At 40.1% G+C, this 18,744-nt stretch overlaps 1 protein-coding gene and 1 pseudogene across 1 annotated transcript; one reads left to right on the top strand and one right to left on the bottom strand.

Moving 5' to 3' along the window:
* Positions 1–1,157: 1,157 nt before the first annotated feature.
* LOC110058780 (uncharacterized) lies at positions 1,158–10,810 on the top strand. Its single transcript, XM_020765438.2, has 4 exons — positions 1,158–1,335; positions 5,721–5,795; positions 7,090–7,323; positions 9,589–10,810. Exons 1-4 carry the CDS (start codon positions 1,192–1,194, stop codon positions 9,802–9,804), a joined length of 669 nt encoding a protein of 222 aa, XP_020621097.2. The 5' UTR covers positions 1,158–1,191; the 3' UTR covers positions 9,805–10,810.
* Positions 10,811–17,580: 6,770 nt separating this feature from the next.
* Positions 17,581–18,715, bottom strand: LOC149104258 (uncharacterized; annotated as a pseudogene).
* Positions 18,716–18,744: the final 29 nt, after the last annotated feature.

An 18,744-nucleotide genomic window follows, 5' to 3' on the forward strand; every position in this document is an offset into this window, starting at 1 on the left:
GGATATAGTCTATTTTACATATTTTCAGCATTACTTAACAAACACCTCTCCCTGTGGTAAAAGCAACACGTTATTCTGTAACACGTAAATTAGGTTAAAGTACCTTGAAATGATTTAGGTGGTGTTTCAGTTATCACCGTGTGCGACTTCAAGAACTTTTTAGCATTTAAAAAATGTTAAAAATGATACCAATATAGATGTTTTATTCTGCGAACTTTTCAAATTAAATCAAATTACAACTTGCTTTAGTAGATAGGTCTTGTAACTTGTTTCAGCGTCCTCAAAATGTGTTTTTCTGCGTAGACTCCTATGACATAAAGTTTTGATAATCTCCCCCAGTCTCCCTAATTGGCGCAATTTTTAGGTCACTCAAGTAGTATTTCACAGCCGGATTTAAGACAGGTACTTTGTCTGCAACACGTGGCTGCACAGATACATAGCCGAACTGTTGACCAAAGCGTTCTTGATAAATTAGCATACAGGTTGAACTCTTGAGACTTTGCTTAACTACGTCGAAAATGTCTGGGCTCCTGACGCCCATCTTCCCCGGGGGAATTGAGCTCTGACAAAAACTGGCTACCGCCCTGAAAAAATGGAATAATGTAATTGCGAACAAAGATACATTGAATCCGCCATAAATCAGCCTAGAAACCTCGCGAGGAATAAGGAAACACACACCCGAAGTGCGCGAGGTAGGTTTATTTTTAGTCCTACATCTTGGTATATTTTGGCTTAGGAATAGAACCGTTCCTTGTATCTCGACTGGTGCGTAACCTCAGTCTACTACTTCATGTATGCGGATTCCTATTTTTTGGTGGAAAAGACTTATGTGGGACTCCTCGTTCTAGTTTTCTTGGTCAATCGTCTTCTTGCGATCCGTAACGCTACGCTCTCGAGAGAGAGACACCCTCTCTCCCAAGAGCGCACCGTTGCGTGACAGAGGGAGACCAAAACTGGACTACTGATTCCTTTGTTGAACATATTCTGCTTTTAAAATCGAGATAAATCATTAAATATAAGTTGTATATTTCGTTTATATATCGCATTGGCCTTCTGAGGTATATTATCTGACTTTCGTAATATTGATTGACAGATGTCTTTGTAATGGTAATTCCAGCCTTACCCTCCCCTCCCTCTTTTATTTTCTTGACCTGATAAACAGTGACCTAAGCATCTTCTCTCCGAATAAACATGTCGGATCGCACGTCGAGGGTTCTTGCCATCTTACAGACCATTTTAGGGCTTGTTCTCTTTGTCTTTGGCATCGTAGACTTAGCTGTACAATTTTCTGCTTCTTTTTACGTCATTAATTTCGGATTTGCATTGGGCATATGGGTGAGTAAGAAGTTAGCTGGTTGTTCGAGTAAAACTGAGTAAAACCTAATCACTAACACTGCCTGGGAATGCAGGGCTCTCAAATACCGGCTTAGTGTGATGTTTGAAGAACTACAGTGCATTTCAATCTCAAAGAAGACGATCTAAGATCGTAAGTCGGGCTGTAGCTAGACGTGCTGCTACGAGTGTTGATCATTTGCGGTGCGCAGCGGTTTTAAAAATAGCGTGTGTGATATGTACATGCTAATAGATGCGAGTCTCAAAGAAAGATCTTGAAACTGTAAGCGAAGAGACAAACTCTTGACTGTTCTGGATGAGTTTAATAAACGACGTTTCGGCCGTTCGGCCTTCTTCAGGTTAAAAATTAAAAACTAAAAAGCTATTTACAATGGTTGCGATTTACAGAAACACCGACTTATATACAAAGCAGAAATAATAAGATTGAGGTTACGTAATACAACAAAGGTCTAAATTACAAAGTGAAAAGGATTAAACAATCAAAGGCAAATATGTATTCACATGTCACCCATAGTCCTTTATTTGACCTTGATTGTAAATAGCTTTTTAGTTTTTAATTTTTAACCTGACGAAGGCCGAACGGCCGAAACGTCGTTCATTAAACTCATCCAGAACAGTCAAGAGTTTGTCTCTTCGCCACATCGTACACTAAACTATACATATACATATATATATATATGTATATATGTATGTAATAATATAATGAATTGAAGATTTCATCAGCTACTTAAGTGCTCAATAGGTAAACTAGAGCATATATATATAAGCGGATTCGCAAAAACATGCCCGCTAGGTTTTCGCCTGGATTCGGGCTTCGCCCGAATCCAGGCTAAGCCAGCGACCTTAAACCCGGGGGGGGGGGGGGGGGGGCTCCGTCAAGGCTAGGCTGGGCACATGGCCCAATGCCTGGCCTATCTGCTGGTGACCAGCTGTCAAAAGCAGGGCGGAGGGGAGGGTGTCTTTTACTGACACCTCCAACTAGCTAGAATTTGAGTTTTCAGTGTTAAATAAGCTTGATGTTGACTGTGTTTCTGGGTATTTTACTCAGTTGTTTGACCTTGTTTCAGGCTTCTGTGTTGACATGGCACTCTGCTGGAGTGGTCCATGCCAAGTGCATGCGTGATTGGCCAATCTCCTAGCCGGGGGGGGGTGGTCAGAGGACTTCTGGCCGCTAGGACTGTCTTTGAGTCACTGCGGGCATGTTTTTGCGAATTCGGTTATATATATAACTAACTGCAGACAGTACTGTTTCGGCCTTTTGGGTCTCATTAGTGCAGTGCTGAAGGCTAGGATGGAGGCCAAGTTTAAAAAGCCGCCCCAAATACTACACATGTGGTAGTATCCAAGCCATTACCAGAGTGCTCAAACTAGCGAGCTAGTGAGCATGCGCAATTGCAGCAGTAACGACTTATCCCAGTAGAGTGCTCAAACTGGACATGAAAGCAGAGCTTTGTATGCCAGCGAGCTATATCTAACTGCAGACAGTACTGCTTCGGCCTTCTGGGCCTCATTGCTTATTGGAACTGAGCGATAGAGGCCACGGTAATCATACTGAAGTTGATTTGAGTTGTGACGTCGCTTATGTGTTAGGGGAGATTGGGGTCACTGTGACGTTTGGTATTTAATAGTACTAAGTACACATAAGACTTTGCTACTGAGTAACACACTGCATTAAGCCCTACAGCACAGCATTGCTTACAAGAACAGTTGTCTTCTTCTCTTACACTGTTCACTGCTGTTATTTCATATGTACTAATCTGCACTCCTCTGAGTTCCTAATTGTCACCGAGTAAGTATATAGTCTGGAAATACCATACTAATGGATGGTACTTCTAATAGTACACATGTACCTGAGGGATGGCTTCTAATATTCATCTCTTGCATGAGAATCAAACGTCTTATAACTCCTGTTATTAGTATGATAGATACAGACACCAATGCATTCTATTGTCAAAATAAATGACGATTAATTTTGTGACAAGAGTGATTAAAAAAAACAGACATAGATTACTGCACTGGTACCCCTCAATTATTGACTTACAATTACAATAAGTAGATTACCAGTGTAGCTTTCATTATACTTAAGCTGGTACTTTTTCTCAAACACAGCAGTCATTGACGGTAATTCTGTTTGCATTTTAGAAATATATCTGCCCAGTACATCGTGACAGTGTTGAATACAATTGATTACCATCTCCATAATTTGTACCAGGTCATTACAGCTATGTATTCCTAAGTCAAAGCACTCAAACTCATAGCAACACATTGTTTTCCAGCATTTTCACCAAAATACATAATATCATCTTGACTATATGGTGCCTTGATTGTTAGAGTAGGATCAATACTATGTATACGAGGCCCTGGATTTGTTTCAATGTCATTACACAGATTCAGTGAAGCACAATGACCTGTGTGGCACTCATTCTTGTACACACTTAATGATGTATTACAGCTACACAAAGACAGATATTTGCCCAAAGACTCTCTACAACTCAACGATTTTGGATGCAGTGTTAACCGTGTAGAATGTTACTTCTTTCTCGTCTTTTGTATTAGCTTGATACTGTCATAATCGCTCCTTGTTCTAAGCTAAGTCTGCAAATCATGGGTCATGTTGCCGCTCTCGTAAGGCCTCACACGAATGGCTTGAAACCCTTTGAGAGGACAATAGGACAAACAACAGAAACAATGCGCCTAGCCCCAAAACGATAACAGCTGTTGCAGTGACGACAAATAGAATTACAAGCTTAAGAGAGCTGTTGCAATACCGAATTTATGTAGCGATACGACACAGGAATGTTTTTAAGAATTCACCTGCACACTTTTTTTTGCTGTTTTTAGGTGAAAGCTTGTCTAGTTTTTTTCTTTTTCTGTTTTTTTTTTTTTCTTATTCTGTTTTTTTTGTTTGTTTGTTTGTTTTTGTTTTGTTTGTTTGTTTGTTTTTTAACAAGCATTCTGCTGGGCTAACGATCGAATCGTCTTCGCACGTGGTACTCACGATTGTTAATGATACAATTAACAAACATCGCATAAAGAGACCTGAATTATTCCGCATATTTTATTTCCTTTCCAACATGATGTTGTTGTACACATAACGCTGATTCGTCACGCTTCTGTTGTATATATAGCGCTGCTTTGCCCAATACAGCACATTCACCTGACACCACGTTGCTTGATACCACACAAACATTCTGCACAACATGCGAATATAATATACACACAAAAGCGACAAAACCAATGACACAAATACAGAAGTAACAGCTGATAATGTACTTTGTTTTTGAGCGAAAACACAACAAATGTAATAATCATAACAGAGGTCACATCAATATGAAAATTACGTTTATCTTCACTCTGATGAAAGCCACTTTTGCAGTCCAACATGGCATCTTTATTGTCGTTCCCTTGAGTTTGATCACGAGGCACCTTGTCTTTATCAGCACCTAAAACGTTCGTAAATGTTCTTCTGTCGTCTGTATTAACGCTCTGTTCACATTTCCTGTTCATTGATAGCTCATTTTCTAACATATTCGACATCATTCTTTCGTGGAAAGATGGAGCCTTTATTACGTGTCTGCGGTATTGCCCATTGCACGTGACTGAGCTTTGACAGGGAATAAGAGGGTAAACCTATAGTCGGCTTTCGCCCAGCTTTCCTAGTTTTAAATTAATAAATAAGTAAGTGGGTAGGTAGGTAGGTATCGTTTATATTCGCTGATAGACAGCGATCGCGCGTACGCTGTTCTTAAAAATACACAACATCGCTGGTTTTGTGCTGTAATCCTTTAGAGTGTTTACTAAAACAATTTTTGTTACCCTTGTTTTCCAGGAACGATTGTCAACTCGGCTACGCCTCGTTGGTTATTCGCTCCTAGAAAACTCAGGGTCGTAGACTAGTTGATTAGTGTGCACTTGCTATAGTTCGTGAACAGAATTGCGACGTTTTCTTGTTTCTCTAAGCTTCTCTAAAGGAATACCTGTAATCACTACTTGATAATTAAATCAAATGAAATTCCTGAAGAAACTTAAAGAAGGGCATGTACCATTACAGCTCGGCTTTGAAAGCTTCAGACTGATCGGGATGGGCGCACCCACACAGCTGCAGCGAAGACGAAGCTCATAGTCCAGAATTAAAGAGACATGCAGACAACCATGTAACCAAAGACGTTCTGCGAGAGTGTATTCAGGCTAACTATCACTGTTAGTCCCTTTATTCGCTACTAGCCATTGCGTTTTTGAAGGCATCTTAGATGTAGTCTCCCACTCAGATGCTCTTTGGGCTCGTCACGCAAAGAGCGTCTGGGTAGGAGTCTCCCCTATAAGTTGCCTTGCGTGTAACAGCTTGTAACAGCATCGTTCCATTTCAGACTTGCTGCACAGGAGGAGTGGGTATCAAAGCGGCTCGCCAAGAATCATTATTCGACAAAGGCGTTTGTGTAAATGTAAGTGATAATCCAGGAAGATAGTGGGTTGCAACTGCTTTTAATGGTTCTGATGAGCTTGGTTTTTAATCCAAGGGGGGGAGGGGTGGGTGAAGGGGGTACTACCTTATATTGACTGAACAGGTATGTGCAGTGACTATACAGGGTATGGGGTTTTAGCCGTTTTGGGCCCAATTACTGTATCGATTTTGTCCATTCTGGTCTCAAATAGGGTATGGTTTTTGCACTATGGTCTTGAAGTTGGTATGCTGTTTAGAAGAAACTACATTTTCACAAGAGATTCATCATTATCGATAACACCATCAAAAAAAGCCCTTTACAACGCCTTTAACATCGGTCGGAATGAGGAAACTAGTTCTAAGACAGGTCTGAACCAGGACATTGATTTAAGTATCAGGTCTTTAATAGGGTATCAATTTTTTGGTCAGGTAATAAAAGGGGTAGGGAAAATCACAGATTTTGGTCTTAAATAAGGCAAGTTTTCGAAAGTGGACCGCTCACCCCCACCCGATTGTTCTGGGAGTTCCCACTGACTATTTAAAACTGATAAAGTGCCTCACGTATGATCTGAACATGCAATTTTTGAAACTTGCTATATCTCTTTGCTGCTTCGTTGATAATACCCCCAAGAGTTGAAGTACGATACTGCAATATGGAAGACCTATGAAAATCTGAGAGGGATTAAGTAATGTTCGTAAATGATATTTATCAGCTGTAGTAGGACACATCCACCTTTTGCAATCACTATGGTAACGCTGATGGCATCGTCTATTGAAAGGATGCCTTATTTTTACTGTGGTAATTTAGTGTTGAGTATCCTAAATCCAAAACCAAAGTAATCAATCTATACAATTACAAAAAACGCAGGGAACCCAATGAAAGTCGAAGTAAATACACCCCATTTTTTGTCAGAAAGGTCAACCAACCTGATCCGTACCGCGAGTTGTTGGTCTCTGTTTCTGTTAAGTTTTTGTCTTATTGATACATGCTGATTTATATATGCTAAAATAAGCATTTTCTGAAACACCTCCGAAAACAAAACAAAAAACAACACACACAAAAAAGACAGGTGTCATATTACACCCCCTATCTCCCCATAACGACAACCTCTCCACAACGGCCACTTGCTTCTGTTCCCAAGGTTTCCGCTATGAAGAGGTTCGACTGTTTTCACTTTCATGTTTAACTGGAAAAGTAGTCTACATGAATTGAAGTTCTCTTTAGTACTGTGGCTGTAGTCTTTACAAAAGGCTCATTTTCAGCTCACAGTATGTGTCTCTTGTTTACCTCGCAGATTTTCTCGTGTGGCTCCTTCATATCTGCTTTGTTTGCTGGAATTAGCTTAATCTGGAGCATCGGGTACTGTGTATATGGAGAGAGTGAAAACGAGACACATATTGGAATAGGAGGGGTCTTCTGTGGGATTGGCATACTTACATGCGTTGTTGTGTTTCTCATTGGGATCTGGGTAACCTGTTACCTCTGGTGTAAACTTTGTACATGTTGCGATAGCATTCCACCATTCCAGGTGAGGCTTTCAGTGCTATGTTAACCCTTAGCATTAATTAGCTCTTATTAACTGAGCAGGAGGTCTGTATGGGAGAATCTTGACCGAGGTCGTGAGTACAGACCGAACGCAGTGAGGTCTGTACACACGACCGAGGTCAAGATTCTCCCATACAGACCGACTTAGCTCGGTTAATAAGATGTTTATTATATGGCAAAGAAGAAAACTTTAATTCGTTTAATGTACTGGTTTACTGGCATTTTGTTTGCGCACGGCGATGAGCTTAACTTAAACCTGCCAAAATTTGCGCTTCCTCTTTACTTCTTTTTTTTTGTCATCAGGCTTTTTGGCACTTCCATAAATGATTGAGAAGAAAATAAAAGAAAATGGTGAACATTTTTGTATTTTAGTTTGCTACTTTTTCAACGCAAAATGAAACCGGTCTACAGATGCCGGTCTAGATGGGAAAATCTAGACCGCGGTCAATATCGATTTCAGCCAATCAAATTCGCGAATTCGGTAGTTCCCAGTCCTTGTGAGACACAGCCATATAATAATAACTACTTATTAACCTAGAGTGAGGTCTCTACGGGAAAATCTCAAACCGAGACCTTGCCGTATTGACCGAACGATAGCAAGGCCAATACAGCAAGGTCGAGGTTTGAGATTTTCACGCAAAGACCGAACGTTCGAGGTTAATTAGTAGTTTATTTTATGGCTTTTTGCTTGTTTGTTTTTGTTTTGTTGTTGTTTTTTTGCAGGTCCGTAATCGGCCCGTGAGCATTAGGGAATGTTATTATATAGCTGTGTCTCACTAAGACTGGAAACTACCGAATTCACGAATTTGATTGGCTGAAATCGATATTGAGCGCTGTCAAGATTGTCCATCTAGACCGGCATCGAGACCGGTCTCATTTTACGGTGAAAAATTGCACACTAAAATACAAATATATAGCCTATTTTCTTCTATTTTCTTCTCTATAAATTATGGAAGTGCCAAAAAAACTTGGTGAGAAAAAAAGTAAAGAGGATGAGCAAACTTTGGCATATTTCAGTTCAGTTCATCGCCGTTCGCAAGCAAAATATCAGCTATTACATACTAGTTACTTTAAACGAATTAAATCTTTCTTGTTTGCCATATAATAGACATCTTACTAACCGAGCTTAGTCGGTCTGTATGCGATCGAGAATCTTGACATCGGTCGTGTGTACAAAAACTCACTGCGTTCGGTCTGTACTCACGAAAGCGGCCAAGATTCTCCAATACAAACCTCCTGCTCGGTTAATAAGAGCTAAATAATGCCCTAGTCTTAGCCAATCAGAGCATATTGTTCTTGGCGCAAGCAGCCTGGGTTTTAGTCCATGGTGAGGTCATTCCACTGTTATCTGAGGCAAATCATAGATCTTGGCTGTTATGTCGGGGACAGGTGGTTTTCCTTATAAGACTTGCTTGATATCCAAGGGAAGTGAGTAGAAATATTCCTATGGATACTGGGATCAGCTACACCTTCTTGGGACGTTTATGCTTGGTGCAGATTTTTTTTCCGTTTGTTTCAAAATTACGACAGGGTATTAGCAGGTTTCTCTGCCTCCTAACTTGTTAACATGCGTTACGTATGGGTTTTAAACCCCTATATACGACCATTTAGATCGCGTATAGACGCAGTTTTAATGGGCCACATATTTGCGTAAACTCGAGCGCTGGGATACGCAAATAAATGTCCAAATATACGCGTCCTGCAAAGACCCATATATACGCGTGTGTATAAAATGCGTGTATAAAATGCGTGTATATGCGGGTCATGCGAATTACGTTGTATAAATATTATGCCAACACAAAAAGTGCCTTTTGACAGAATGGCTGTTCGTGTATGATAGCAATGAAAACTACTACTGTTTCTAGAAGTTTAGTCACTGGAGAGCTGCAGTAACAAACATTAGATAGCAGATAGACCAAGACAAGGCATTTTATCACTGCCGCCATATTGACGATTTCTAGTTAAAGTAATTTTCATCGCTAACATACACGAACAGTCATTCTGTCAAAAGGCATATACGCGCATTCTAGCAGACGTATATACATGGGTTTTTGTAGGACGCGTATATCTGGGCATTTATTTCGCATATGGTTGGTCATTTATTTGTGACCAACCATAAATTGCAGGCTTACTTGATCGCTCGCCAATTACGTGACAAAAAAGTGCTCGAAGAACCAATCAGAAACGAGAATTTTGTCAAAGATGTTGTTATAGTAAGTTTCCTAATTCTGATTACGTCATGATACAGGCGTCTGATGCAGGCGTTGGCATTGGTGCACTCCAAACTGTCTCCCGAAGGGCACGGGATAACCAACCTCACATAGTTCAGCATTCTGATTCTACGGCGTTGGATAATTCAGCTCCTGCGTATGAAGCCGTTGCCTCAGGTTCCCAAACTGTGCAGGTTGACATGCCTCCGTCCTATGAAGAGGCAGTACGCAATGAATGGAGAACGTATGTTTAAGCAGTTTTAAAGTGTCATGGTCTTGTCTACCAGAAGCTATTATAAGCTGCACAAATTGTGAGTTCTAACGCGAACTCATGCACGGATCGAACTATACGTTCCTCTAAATAAGATCAGAACGCCTACTTGCATCTAGACTACGAGTAGTCCCTCTTTCGCTTAGTCAGTCGCGCGTGACGCGAAAGAAAACCGCGAGAAAAAAATGGCCGCGCGAAATCCTGGGGGCAAGGAGCTCGCGAAAGGAGGGACTACCGCCTAAGCCCAAGAGTTTGAAATAAGAAGCAAATAAAACATGCTTCTTTACTGTGTTTTTCTCATTTTAATTGTGATTTATTAGCAAGCTATGTCCTCAAACAAACGGGTGTTGGAAAAGAGCTTCTGCACTGATTTGTTGTTTTTTGTTATCAGTAGCCATCATTCAGGCCTCGTCCACACTAAAGCGGAGGAATTTCACACTTAAAACGCATGAAATGTTTTCCGTCCACACTATGCCAGAGAAATTTGAAAACGCAACAACAACCGATCATTTTGGATTTGTGGTTGAGAAAAAATGGCGCAGGGGAAGATCATACTTATCGTAACGTTATCGTTTACGAAAAGCTTCGTTTTTAAGATGTTTTCCGTCCACACTAAAACTCAAAGCCGGCGTTTTCAAATTCCTCCGATTTGAAGACCGTTTTCGAAATACTCCGTTTTCGTGAACGATTAGTGTGGACGGAATAAACCCCACAAACTCTGTAGTTATTCCCTAGAGCTTCGTGCTGAGGTCTATTGTTTTAGGCTGAATTTCAATAGATCAAAATTGGTCTATTATTAAGGAGAAATTATCGGTTTAAATTTTATACATTTTATTTGCTAGTTCCTGTGATACAACCAATACAGTGTTTTGAAATCTGTCATATCTATTTATGGCGAGGCTACTTGAACAGGTTAAAACCTAATGATTGGTATTTACAAAATCACAAATGTTTTTTTAGCAATTAAAAGTGTTAAAAGGATGACAAAATGTTTCTATTTTATTCCGCGAACGTTTGTTGGTAGGTTGTTTAGTAGGTTGTTTAGTTTAAAAATTCCAACCTTCTCATCAGCCTGTCATCTTGCCTATCTACCTGTCAGTCAGCCTGTCAACCTACCAACATTGTATTAGTGTTCCTACCTACAGACCTACCTACCTGCTTGTACCTACCCACCTACTCCCGCACCTACCTACTTACCTGCATACCTACGTAGCAGCCGACTTATCTAACTGCCTGACTTCCTACTCCACCTGTAATCATACCTGGGGAATATTAATGCGAGAATTGATATCTGTTAACTGTTCTAGCCATACAACAACAGCAATCTTCGTTCTTTATTGTGGCGATATTTTCCAAATTTGGAATCTTTGTGTTCTTCCGCTATTATCTTACGCATTAATTCAATGGTAAGTTTCTTTCGCCATATTATGGTCGGCGAAAATGGGTCACCTCTAACAAATCTACGCGATAGCCGTAACGTGATAATTCGCAGTTGAGGACGTTCGGACTGTGGAAATCCGTAATGCCCCGCAATTCATATCGCAACTTCTCGGCATGTCTTAGGTCAAGCGCGTGCGCTTTTGAGGGCCACTGGTTTTTCAGTTATTACTGTTGTGTGCTATCCTCAATATAAGTAAGAAAGGGCTTGGTACCTGTTGTGCTAATTTCACCTGCAGTTCACCCTCCTCGGCAAATTGGGGACACCATTAACTTACCAAAAAAATTGTATGTCTCAAAACTTGACCACGTTTGTCTTGTACTTTTACAGCAAGCCTAACCAGCCGGCAGTTGAAAAAGAAATGTTGCATGATTTTCTCTTCAGGAGGCACGATTATTCAGTTGACATTAAATTGCTCGCATTTTGCACGTGTCAGTATATTAAGTAATAAATAAGGGGTAGAAAATGACTTATTTTTATGACCAATTTTCTTCGACCTTGAAAATGGAGACATTTTAGATTTATCCGTTATTTCAGTGCAAATCGAGGCCTATTCCGGCGTAATAAAATTGATTTAAAATCGCTAACCGATGTAGATATAGGTTCATGTTGACGAATAAGCGGAAAAACATAATAATAATAATGATAATAATAATAATGATAATAATAATAATGATAATAATAATAGTAATAGTAATAGTAGTAGTAGTAATAATAGTAATAGTAATAGTAATAATAATAATAATAATAATAATAATAATAATAATAATAATAATAATAATAAAATAGGACGTTAACACAGATTACTACTTTCAACATCGGGTAGTTGTGACGCGTGTTCCAAACAAGATGGCCGCCAATTACCTTTGCCGGAACTCAAGCACAAGAATTAATATGGACAGAAAAAGACAATTTTGTGCTACTAAACGGCCGATTACGAATGGCAGTTGCCACTCAATGAGTCTAGAATTTTCAAATCATTATACAGCTCGGTGAATCCGCAAGGCACTGAGGTAAGATTAGGTTAAATTATGGGGCCAGATGGGGTCCAAAAAAGGGTCCAGATGGGGTCCAGCAGGGGGTCAGAAGGAGGGGTCCATTTTTTGTACTACCATTACTACCACTACAACTACTACTACTGGTTAATACAACTATTTAGCTTATATACCTAATATTTACATTCATGTTTTGCGCAGGACATTCTTAAAGTCTCTTACAGATAATTTTTTTGTTGTTGGCGACAGGTCATTTCAGTCAGCTACAACACTGTTAAAGGATCTAAGAAGTCCCCAGTTGGTAACAGATTTTGTAGTTCGAATGATTTCCTTAGAGCGGGTGTTATAACTAGGATAATCTTGTCCTCGTACAATGATGTCATTTCTACTGTTGTCATTGACTAAATTATACACATGGATGTCTGCCTTCTGGCAGACAGGTTCATCCAGTTTAGACCTGAAAGTGCTTCGGATGAAGACGAATACGGCGACCTATCCAGGACCAATTTAGCAGCGCTACTTTAGAGAACTTGGATTGAATCCACCAGGACTTTGTTATTCTTATCGACCCAAACAATACTGGCATATTCAAGTATTGGGATGACCACTGTCGTGACTTAAATTTTTCTGGCATAGGCAGGAAGCAGATGTTTTATTCTCCGTAAAACCCCAAGCCTTTTCAAGACTTTGAATTTGATCAATATGATCATGCCAGGTTAGGTGCTGGTTTATAATTACACCAAGGTACTTGAATTTTGTTACTTTCTCCAGTTGACTGTTGGCCATAAGATCTATATCGTTAAAGTGACTTAGTTTGGAGTTGCTACCAATGATCATGAACGTCGACTTTGCAACATTTAATGTCAACTTGTTGTCATTGAGCCAGGATGTAATCGCTGCCAAGTCCGCATTCAGTTTTGATTGCAAGTCATTTGGGTAGCTCTCATGGCAATAAAACGCCATATCATCAGCGAACATAGTCATCTTTGAGTGTTGTAAGACAGATTGAATGCCGTTTATGTACACTAAGAAAAGCAGTGGCCCAAGAATACTGCCCTAAGGTACCCCCATAGTGATTTTAGCTGGGGGCGAGAATGCATCATTACAGACCGTTTGTTGGAATCGACCAGAGTGATATGAGCGGAACCACGCCAAGCTTTTTCCAACCACTCCTAGACTCTTGAGCTTATTAACAAGGATCAAGTGATCAACAGTATTAAAAGCCTTACGTAAATCCAAAAACACTGCTCCCGTTACACACCCCTTGTCCATGCTCGCTAGGATTTGATCTGTAAATTAAATTAGGGCGGTAGATGTTGAGCGCTTCTGGCGGAAACCAAACTGTGATTGTGATAACAGTTTGTTCTGTTCTAAGTAGGTACAAAGCTGAACGTGCGCTGATCCCTCTATAATCTTGCTCATGGTAGGTAAGATTGATATCGGTCAGTAGTTATCCTTTTGTGATTTATCTCCACCTTTGAATAAAGCAGAGACTTTAGCTGACTTCCATACTTTAGGAAATTCTCCATCTGCAAAAGATTTATTTATTAGTTCAGTTAGAACTGGTGCGATGACATCGGAGGCATCCTTTAGTAGGCGAGCACTTAGTTTGTCGAGGCCAACAGCTTTATTCGTTTTTAGAGATCTAAGGGCATTTTGTACAAAGTTCACAGTGACGCTGCTTAGATGGAATTCAGAAGGTGGAGTGCTGGTAATAGGAATAGTAGGGATATTTCGAAATGGTTTCGCCAGCACTTTACCAACAGATACCAAGCCAATACCCAGGTAGGGGTTTGCGGACAAATTTCCCGTAGTGGGAGCCGGCAAACCATAATATACCTGGCCCAGGCCGGTCGGGATGGTGTAAGGGGGCAGAGAGGCGACCTCGCTTTTATTTGACGGAGTTATAATTTATGCAACCAGCCTTGAAACAATTATCCAATTTTCAATTTCGTTACGGTATATACGCTTGTCAAACAACTACTTTTTCACTGAGCTCGACACTGGACGCCGGCACGGACGTATTTGGTAAAATGTAAAGCTTGTGAACGCAGACATATTTCTGGCTGCTTGTGTCAATCAAATTTTATAAATAGGTGATGACCAAGTTGATTAATTAAGAATGGCGGATACCTCAGCAGAAGATAAATAATAATAAAACTGTATAAGTGTCAAACCATGTAGCCTGGGAGAAAGGGGACACAGTCTAAAGCAAAATACAAAACTTAGACGACTAAAAGATCTTTACTGCCAACATGGCGAGGATTCTTGCCATCGGGCACATCATTGTCGGGTTTCATCTGTTCTGTTTTGGCATCGCAGACCATGTCGTGGGATATTTTCAGACAGGTTATTGGGGTTTCAATGGGACTGGGATCGGAGTGTGGGTGAGTTTGTCTGTGGTCGACAATAAAATGTTTTGAAATGTTCTATATCGCTGTCTAATACAATATTTAATGTAATTCGACATTGTTTAGAGGTGTGAAGGTGATAAATTTTCAATTTTCACCTTTGTTAAGCTCTTTAGCTCACTGATACATCGGCGAGATTCCTGCTATATGAACATTAAGATATCAGATATAGGTTTTCTTTACAGCGAAATTTATCACATATTACTAAGAAACGATCTGTGTTCGTAAAATCGAACGACAGAGCTGTTTTTTGTTCGGTTAATTGCGGCAAAGTGAAAGATTGACTCATTTCTGATTTACCTCCAATATGAACTTTCTCCAAGCGCATTGGTTTTGAATATGAATTCAGTCTCTGTTTGACATTGTCCTCGGTGACTGCAGTGTCGGTAGAATATGGCGGAAAATTAACCTATGGGCTGCAAACAACTGTTTATTTTTTTTCACTGCGCTCAGCACTGGCTAGATTAAACCTTGTTCCCAGAGCCAGACTTCATCATCGACGAACGAATTTAAGTTATTTTTACCTACAGAAATTTAGTAAAACTGCGCAAAAACACTTTATCAGTATATTTTTATTTTATAATCCATCAAATATTTTCGCTCGCGCGCGATTGGTCGAAACGCGTGACCTGACCGAATATTTCCACCTAAAACTGGGAAATACTAAAGTAGAGTACAAAGAGAATGTTGGATGAACTGTTAATTATCTTGGTTGGATAAAGGGCATGGTTTTGGATTACGATAACCTGAACGGGTATCTTGTTCAATTTACAGATGATGTGGACTGGCAAAGACGCTAGAATAATCAGATATTCGTGCAAAAAAAAATCGTGCAGATAAAAACAAACTCAATGGACTTAAGATCGCGAGGTTTTAAAACAAGCTTTAAGTCGGACCAATGACATTTTGTCATTGATAAGAGCGACACCTCTAGGCCGAGTTGTCCAGTTATACACCACTGCGGTGTCACAACATATCCTTTCTTGTAATCACACGGAAAATAACCACTTCCGCTCTTTACATATATATATCAACCATGTAAACTCGCGTTCTTTAAATAAACCTCAAGAAGGCTGTTGTTGGCCACCCGAAATATTGTACTTCACGACTCTCACGTTGTTTGGCCGACCTTTGCAGTATTCCTTATACTAATCCAAGGTTAACTGCGAACAAAACCAATACGTTCTAAGCGGTAGTTAATCTGTATGTTAGAGCTCATCGCTCTGAAAACTTGGCCCTGGAGCATACATGTTGCAGACGAGTACCCTGAAACGACTTTTTTGGTTTTTTGGTATTAACGTTTATCTTAACATCTCTGAAAAAAAGCAAAAAAAAAAAAAAACGTATACCTTGTAGTGAAGTACCAGAAAAGTATTAAATTTGTTAGTCTGCATGCATAGACCAGTTTCACTGAAAGACTGGTTATGGTCCGGTTCAGGTTGTTTGATAAAGCTGCTCACAGTTGTTTTGTATGTTTCTGTAGTAGATTTGAAGCATTCAACATCTCCGTTTGAGGAAACACAATAACCAGCGGATTTTCTTGGCTCTCTTTCTTCGGGGCGAATTCGCTGTAGATACAACTTCAATAACTGCGACCTAGACTCCACACGGGAGCACTATAGCTAGCTACTTCACCATTCATAATGAAACATTAATAACTGTAAATTATCCCCCAATTACTATAGAAAGGGAACACTTCGTGGCGTTATTATGTTTCAACCTTCCCACGAAGAATATTTTCTCTATTTTATTATTATGTGTGTGATTACTTCGCCGTTAATGAAACTTCACTATCTGCGAAATATTTCCTCTATTTTATTGCTCATGGCTGACGTCATCCATGAGCTTAGAAGGCAGTCGAATGGCACTCGCTCCGCCTACTCACTCAGTAGATTCTGATTAATTCATTAATTAAACCTGGATTAAACAATTTTATGCTACCTCCCCTACTAAGCATTTTTCTTTAGTCGTCTTCAGGAAGGTTTTTTGACAAGGGGAAGGGGGAGGGGGGGGGGGGGGGGAGGGGACTAGAAAGGCGTAAATTTTTGCCCGATAAATGGAGAACCTAGGTATGAGTATGTCGAGCACCTCGAAAATTGAGGTCGGCCATTTTGGTTTCCTGTGTTTTTCTTTCGTAAATGTGTTGTTTTTTGCCTATCGGCTTTTGCTCACACGTAGATGAAAGCTGGTAGAGGTATTTATGACTGTGATGATGTATCGGTCACCACAGTACCGTCGGCGAGGTAAAAAAAAAATGATGCAGAAAACCCGGGAAGACAAAGCCAGAGAGTGGGGTCGTGTTAATTTAGCATATGGAAAAATTAAGCGCGTAGCATTTTTTTTTTTCTTGGCAAGTGAATTTGATGGTTTCCACTATCTTCCTCTCCTTGAGGCCGGTCCCAGGTAAGCTTAAGATCTTGTTCAATTTCGGTTTCATTGTTTCTTTATTGTATTATTTTGTATACATATATTAAAATTCTGCCTGTGTCAGACCCGGTGGAGGGGCGGGGGTACCTCCAGAAATGTTGGGTGGGGGTGTGGGGACCACTTCCCAAAACCCTTACCCTCTTTATGACCAAAATCTGGGTTTTTTGCCACCCTTTTATGACCAGACCAAAAATTTGATAGCCTATTATGATGACCGTTGCGGCTGACACAGTTGGCCTAAACATAAGTTGTGAAAGGCTTTTGTCGACGGTCTTATATTAATAATGATGAAAAAGTAGCTTTTTCTAAGAAACATCCCCAATTCAAGACTTAGAGTGCAAAAACCATACCCAATTTATAACCAAAATGGCCAAAATCTATATTCTATTTATGACCAAAACGGCTGAAAAACCCTACCATACCTAGAAAGGAAAAAACAGAGACAGGCCTGCACAGACTCCCAATGTGGTTTTTGTGGTTGCGTCGCATTATCGAAAGCTTTCAAAATATAGTTTTGCTCTTACAAGCATGTCTTTTAGAGATTTACCTCTTTTGTAAGATATCATCAGAGGCTTTTTGAAAAATGTTTTCAGCGGAGGCTGATTTTCTATGAAACTGACTTTCTATAAGCTGACTTTCTATGAAACGTTTTTTCTGAAAATACCCCTAGTTTTTAGTTTTTAGTTACTCAGCGATTAGCTAATTACAAACGACCCCACAAGCTCATGTAGCTTTAATACTCATCGTTTTAAAATAAAGGTTATCTATCTATCTATCTATCTATCTATCTATCTATCTATCTATCTATCTATCTACTCCAGTTTTCCATCACGATTTTGTTAAGTTTCTTTACTGCAGGGTGGAATGTAGTGACAAAAGGCAATAGTCTCTCTGCCGTTTTTGTTTTTGCGGTTTAAGAGCCGATTGTCTTGAATCAAAGATGACCTCTGACAGAGACCTTTCTATATATTTCTTCGGATACCCACGTGCTTCGAGGCGTCGTTTGAAGTTTGCAAGGCACTCTTCAAATGTTTGAAGAGTTTGTTCTGCGCAGTCTTATTGCTCCGCCTTTGATAAAGCCTCTTTTTACCCCCGGAGGGTGGCACGAGGTAAAATGGGTATTTTGAAAGGTTTCGGTCGGCTTGTAGTGCGTTTTGATGTCCAGGATGGATTTTTCTGTGAATCTCTCCCCTTTGAACACCACTGTATCAAGAAAAGTTATTTCGTTCTCTGATATTTCGGCCGTGAATTTTATTGTTGGGTGGAATGTGTTAGCTTGTTCAATGAAACGATCCACTTCATTTCTTTTACAGTCCCAAAGCGTCATCAAAGTAACGTTTCCATTCTCTTGGCTTGGTATTGTTTTGTTGAATTAAATTTGTTTCGATCTCCGCCATGAATATGTTTGCAAAAGACACTGTTGTCTTTGTGCCCATTCCGACACCATGGGTTTGGAGATAATTTTTCCATTGAATTCAAGTGAGTTCTCTGTTAGGATTACACCAGGCAGTTCCTTTAGATAGCGTGTGGGGATCGCACATACCTATATAGCCCATATAAAGGAGTATCCCACCGGAGGAAACAGGCGGGCGAAGATAACCGAGAGTGGTCTGAAGATGGAAAAATCCCACCCCGCCTAGCTCGCTTCGCTC

This window comes from Orbicella faveolata, unplaced genomic scaffold (genome assembly GCF_042242905.1).
Source record: "Orbicella faveolata isolate gen_17 unplaced genomic scaffold, um_ofav_v1 contig_34, whole genome shotgun sequence".
Taxonomy (NCBI): domain Eukaryota; kingdom Metazoa; phylum Cnidaria; class Anthozoa; order Scleractinia; family Merulinidae; genus Orbicella; species Orbicella faveolata.

Coding starts and splice junctions, on each gene's coding strand:
- LOC110058780 (XM_020765438.2), top strand. CDS start 1,192: ATGTCGGATCGCACGTCGAGGGTTCTTGCCATCTTACAGACCATTTTA. Junction 1,336..5,720: donor GATTTGCATTGGGCATATGG/GTGAGTAAGAAG, acceptor GTTCCATTTCAG/ACTTGCTGCACAGGAGGAGT. Junction 7,324..9,588: donor ATAGCATTCCACCATTCCAG/GTGAGGCTTTCA, acceptor GTCATGATACAG/GCGTCTGATGCAGGCGTTGG.